A 6,352-nucleotide genomic window follows, 5' to 3' on the forward strand; every position below is an offset into this window, starting at 1 on the left:
ATAACATAAAACCTATGGTGATTGCACAGAAAGCAATACATTTCAGATCTTTATGCAGAAAAACAGAGTTTTGGATAAATTCTATTTGCGTTGGGATTGTTCTTTTTCAATTAAGGCTGGGTCTACACGGACGTTTTTAAAAACGAATGTAAACGTTCCTACTGCTTTTTTATGCATTTTTTTTTTTAGCATTTTAAAGCTTGCCTTTGACATGCTGGAAAACGTCTATGCCGCGTTTACCCGTGGTTTTGGGCGTTTTCCAGCGTTAACCCCACGTTTTAAATTTTTAAACGTTGCATCCAACATTATAGATAACACTCATAAACGTGCCTCAAGGAAACGTCCCGGTGTAGATTAGCTTATTGGAATTCATGAGGATTTCAAACATTGGCTTTTAAAGCCTCAGGTCAAACGCTGGGGAAAACGTCCGTGTAGACTAAACCTAAAGGCTTTATTTATTGATCGAGCAGACCCCTTGGAGTGATTTATTGGGGTAAGCAAAAATAAAAATGGAACTTGTTGGGTTTTTATAGACAGTAAAAAGAATGTTTATTAACTGTGCACAATGCTGTTCAGTCCTATGGGGGGGGAGGAAGCAGGAGTCACCCTGCTGCGTCCTTTTCTATAGTTAATGACAGTGGTCCTCCCTGCTTAGGTGACTTAGTGATCCGCCATGGCCAATTGCTAAACAACATTGACATTAGATTTTTGTTCTGTCTAAAGCATGATGGAGTATTGTCACCCGAGATGACCAATCGTGATTGTCTTCTGCAACAATTATCCAACATGTATTCGTAGTTTTATCCACCAGGAAAGATGTGGAAATTTGATAAATTTTGATTTAGATGATGACAACAAATTGGAGAGGGTAAATTTCCCCAAAGAACAATAAAAACTTGGCAATGCATCTAACCCATCTATCCAAGCAATACATACACCTGGCATGTTTTATCAATCAGAAAGGATTCTGCTCATACAGATCTGCACATCCAATGCACAAAAACGGGGCAAACGGTCAATCAAATCAAATTTTTGTTTCTGGATTGTTAAATTCAGTCGTAGGGATTGACCCCACTATGAGTGTGTGATGGGTTTTGTATACGCAAGAATTAACATTGTGTCAGGGCAGCCCATCAGTGTCATAGCCATGGATCTATGATGGTGGAAATTGGGGTCCCAGTTATGCTCCAACTCTGCAAGGCCATTGATGGGCTTTTAGTTACAGTTCAATGGACCCCAATGCTACTTTGTGACAACGCAACATTGTGCATAGGCTCCATCACTTCTTTAACCCCCACATCACATCGGAGTCACTCTTTTATATCCGTACCCCCCTGACCTCTCATGCAGACCCCCAGCACACTGGTCATTCACTTCATTCAATGGAAATCTTCTAATATGGTCTTCCATTGTATTAACAGATGACACCAATGGAAGCGAATAGTAAAGAAATTCCATCTTTGCTTTGTGCAAGAAACCAGAAAAGGCCCCGTACAATCCCTTTAAGGGGAGGGGCCCCGGCTCCATCAAGATCTCTGCAACCCGATACACAAAATCTGTGCATGCTGTGCTTATGAACACACAATGTACAGCTGGCACAGTATTGCCGCACGTTGCTCTGCAGTGCGTTTGGATGCCAATAAAACTAAATGGCAATGTCATGCACAAACACCCGCAATGAACGTTCAGTAAACACAAACTATTGTGAAGACAATTCTTTTTTTGTATCCAATTGTGGAAGGATTTAGGCGGAACTTAAAATGGCCGGGAGGTAGAGATTTTTGGCAGAAGGAATATAATAGGTTTCTTTATTATTGTCCAGTATAGCGCCGACATATTACGCAGCGCTGTACAAAGTCCATAGTCATATCACTAACTGTGCTTAAAGGAGCTGACAATCTAATGTCCCTACCATAGTCATATGTCATTATACAGTCTAAAGTCAGTTTGGGGGGAAGCCAATTAACCTCACCGCATGTTTATGGGATGTGGAAGGAAACCCATGCAAACACGGGGAGAACCTGCAAACTCCATGCAGATAGTGTTCTGGCCAAGATTAGAACCTGAGACCCAGCGCTGCAAAGGAGTGCTAACCACTGAGCCACCATGCTTTCCTTAACACTTCATTATTTTCCCAGCATAATTCTCCATGCACCATGCAGCGTACCCTCCCTGCAATGGTAAGATGCCCAGAATGGGAGACGATGGATCTTGTGTGCATGTGTGGAGGATGCATGGGAACCAGAAACTTTTGGCCCTGATTTATTAAAGCTCTTCAAGGCTGGAGAAGATACACTTTCATCAGTGAAGCTGGGTGATCCAGCAAACCTGGGATGGATCTGGTCCAGGATTCAAAACATTTGCTAACAAATACCAAATGACTTTGAAGAAATACATTCCAGGTTTTCTGGATCACCCAGCTTCACTGATGAATGTGTATTCTCTCCTTTGTCTTGAAGGTCAGCTGGACTAAAAATAGGAGAAAACCTAAAAATGTTGAGGTTTCACTGTAACAGGGGGATTTGTTCCATTGGGGGGGCATTTTCCTATGGAGTTGGGGAAATCTCTTTTCACCCAGTGCTATGCCTGGAGATAGAACGTGAAGGAATGTATTCACACATTTTTAAACCTATAAAAGTTTTGGATATATTTAAAAAAAAAGAATGAATGGGGAAAAATGGAGGAAGGCCGGGGTCACATGTTTCTATGCACATTTGGCGTTCTGTGTATAAGTCACATGAGCAGCATTGCCCCCATCTGTGTTCGCTCTCTCAGCATTGATCTGCAGTACATAAAGTTTAGGTCGAGATTTTACTGCCGGTGCTATTTTTTGCAGGAACACGCCGCTGTCACAACGATGAGTCCTTGAAACGTAACTGTTGCGTCTCCCAACCCCAGTTCAAATTCGGTCTCCAATTACACGGAACGCAACTACAAAGCTGTCATGTGCACGCACAACACAAGCTATGAATGCCAGCGATCCTGCACAATGACACCCAGAAGGTTTTTGACCTGTTGCAGAAAAAGTACACAGAATAACCCATGACCGTGGAAGAGAACACACGCAGGGGCTGTGCCGAATTCAAAGTCATTCATTGGGTGCCGCTGCGCGCTCATCAAATCTGAACATAAGGAGGTGCAGGGAGTGCTTGGGAAGTTTGTTACAGATTAGGAATTGTACACATGAGCAGATGTGACGGTCGCTGCAATTATCAATAAACCCCCCTGGCGCAGGGCAGCACGGTGGCTCAGTGGTTAGAGCTTCGGCCTTTGCAGCGCTGGGTCCCAGGTTTGAATCTCGGCCAGGACACTATCTGCATGGAGTTTGCAGGTTCTCCCTGTGTTTGTATGAATCTCCTCCGGGTACTCCGGTTTCCTCCCACACTTCAAAAACATGCAGTTAGGTTAATTGGCTTCCCCCCAAAATTGACCTTAGTCTACATTAATGACATATGAAGCAGGTAGATTGTGAGCTCCTTTAAGGAACAGCTAGTCACATGACTATAGACTTTGTACAGCGCCGCATTATATGTTGGTGCTATATAAATACTGTATATTAATTATAATTGTGAGAATTCCATGCTGCCCCCTGGAATATGATTGCACTCATCCCTTTGCACTTCCTCTCCTAATAACCGCTTTGATGCGCCAAACCTTGCGCACAATGACGCATTCATAAAGCATAATGACCCGTTAAATTGGAACGAGCTTTCAATGAACTCTGCATGACAACGATTAAACCGCGTAATTTCACGTCTTCAGGATATAATTACTGCAATGTACCGCGGGTGATCTGCATGGACACTGCCTAACTTTCTGTTCTATACTGCAGTCATCCCAATCATTATTAGACATAACACTGCAAAACCCCTACGGCGGGCGTTTCATCCCAACGCGTTTCAGTGCCTTGATTCAATCAGAAGCATTTGCAGGGGAACCTCTTAATTTGAGAAGAGGGTGGGCGCTGGGACCCCGGTATTTGATGATATAAACCTGATTATGGTTCAATTAAAGATCAAATCACATCCCAGAGCCATTTCCTATGACAGCCTAACTTTCCTTTATCATTATTAAACAGGATTTATATAGCACCAACATATTACTCAGCGCTGTACATTAAATAGGGGTTGCAAATGACAGACAGTGACACAGGAGGAGGAGAGGACCCTGCCCTGAAGAGCTTACAATCTAGGATAGGCAAAGGGTAAAAAATAACTCCAAAGGACCCTTGGTGGACCAAACCCAATTACGTGCCCGGAAATCGATCTGAATTCTCAGGGCTATTAAAGAAATTGGGAGGGCAGCCGATAACAGCAATTGGCACCGATCAGAAGAAGCAGCGGAGACTTCTCATTGGCTCTCGGTGCCCTTTGGATGTTGTGCTTTGTTTTGTTTTAAATGACGGTCATTTATCAAACTCATTAACATTAACTTATGTTTGCAAAATACACCCTGGCCCAAAACTCTGCTTTTGTAGGTGAAAGGCATTGGAAAGGATTGATGAGGATTATTATTAATTAATAAACTGGATTTATATAGCGCCAACATATTATGCAGCGCTGTACATTAAATAGGGGTTACAAATGACAGATGGTGACATAAGAGGAGAGCACCCTGCCCTGAAGAGCTTACAATCTAAGATGGCATATAAAGAACATGTAGGGTTCTCCCTATAAAACTGGGAATCTGACATTGCCTGCTGGGAATCAATTACTGATACACATGGACCTGGAAGAATCCTAACAGGAAAAGTTTAAGTGAAAGTCTTATTTACTGGTTTATAAATTGAGCCCATATTAAAGTGCAGACACTCTATACATATGAATGGAGCACTGGGTTCACAGGTTCGAATCTCAGCCAGGACAACATCAACATGGAGTTTGTCGCTTCTCCCAGTATTGGTAAGTGCCCCCAACTAGGCTTTGGTGACATATGACAGGTTTCTTAATATTTATTAAAACCCCCTTCTATAATCACTATATCCATGGATCACAGTATATTAGCCTGGGGGTCAGTAGGATGAATTCCTCTTACATTGCTGGCCAGTGGGAATAATGTCACCCTTACAGATAGCCAAAAAAAGCACTGGGGTCACTTATACAGACATGAGAGGCACAAATTGCTCATTGGCCCCCCAGCACCCTCTGGAGGATCCCTGTCCGGTCACACTGTAACAAGGACACCTTACTGAAGTCTTGAAGGTGATGGCATTCCATGAGTCATGTGCAGGAAGTAACAGAAACATACGGAAGAATAGAAAAGCAATAAACGGCCCATTTACAATCACATCAAACTCTCCAAGACTGGAGATGATAGACTATCATGGGGGAACCTGGGTGATCCAGAAAACCTGGAATAGATTTCTTCAAAAATAATTTGCTTTTTTTCTTAATTTGCAAATGTTTTCAATTCATTCCAGGATTGTTGGATCACTCAGGTTCTCCCATGATACCCCAATGAAACTCTAATAAATCCGGCCCTCGCTACCTCTCAGGATTAGATTGTGTTATATGACTTTCTACTTGAAATTTGTAACACAATTTTTTTACAAGAGTCATTAATATGCTTAGTGTTCTGTTAAAATGTTACTTTGTATTTCTTGGCTACCTTCTTATATTTCATATTTTGTTTAATATTTGGAAAAACTAAAAAAAAATTACAATTATTTAAAAAAGTAAATCCGGCCCATACATTTGCCATGGATTTGTAGCGATCATACAACGTACAGCGGAATGAATCAAACCGAAATAACTGAGTAATAATTCACTTTTTGCAAAGAAAGTAAAGGTCAGCTGACTGCAATCATCCAATCACCTGCAAGGGATTTTCTTTTTATTTGCTTGCACATGATTGGTTTCTTTGCAAAGTAAATTAAAATTTTCAGAACTGCCTGAGCCAATCACATTGCAGAACACACAAAATTGATACATTTGTAGAAATAATGAGAATTACATTGTTACAAAACTTATCAATGGAGGATTTGGAATCTGCAATTGTAGTTAGCGTGTTATGTTACCGATGCAATCACCTGTAGTTAGCATTTTATATGTTACCTGTGCAATCAGATCTTTTATAGCAGATGCCAGTCTATGCCCACATTAGGGTGCCATGGCATTTAGGTGCCATCTGTTTCATTTAATATAATTACATTTCTGGAATAAACGATCCGATAGCAGCACATGGGCGATCTCTCACCTTCAGCAGGTCCAGCGGGTGGGTGCAGCATGCCGCCCCGCAGGAGGCCAGGCCCCCGAAGTACCAACGTGACACCCGCCGCTCCGCCATCTCCGGGCTCTTCTCACCCGGATCCAGGCGAGCTAGACAGTCCAAGGGCCAGGGGCGGGGCCTGACC

At 42.3% G+C, this 6,352-nt stretch overlaps 1 protein-coding gene across 1 annotated transcript in view; it reads right to left on the reverse strand.

The window, feature by feature from the left end:
• Nucleotides 1-6,352, reverse strand: part of SLC25A10 (solute carrier family 25 member 10) — a 19,471-nt gene extending 13,119 nt beyond the window's left edge. Inside the window, exon 1 of the mRNA XM_072403185.1 lies at nt 6,196-6,352. Within this exon, the coding sequence (XP_072259286.1) occupies nt 6,196-6,285 (90 nt within the window). The 5' untranslated portion in view covers nt 6,286-6,352. The remainder of the gene's footprint in view (nt 1-6,195) is intronic.

The sequence above is a fragment of the Pyxicephalus adspersus genome, chromosome 3, assembly GCF_032062135.1.
Source record: "Pyxicephalus adspersus chromosome 3, UCB_Pads_2.0, whole genome shotgun sequence".
Classification (NCBI taxonomy): domain Eukaryota; kingdom Metazoa; phylum Chordata; class Amphibia; order Anura; family Pyxicephalidae; genus Pyxicephalus; species Pyxicephalus adspersus.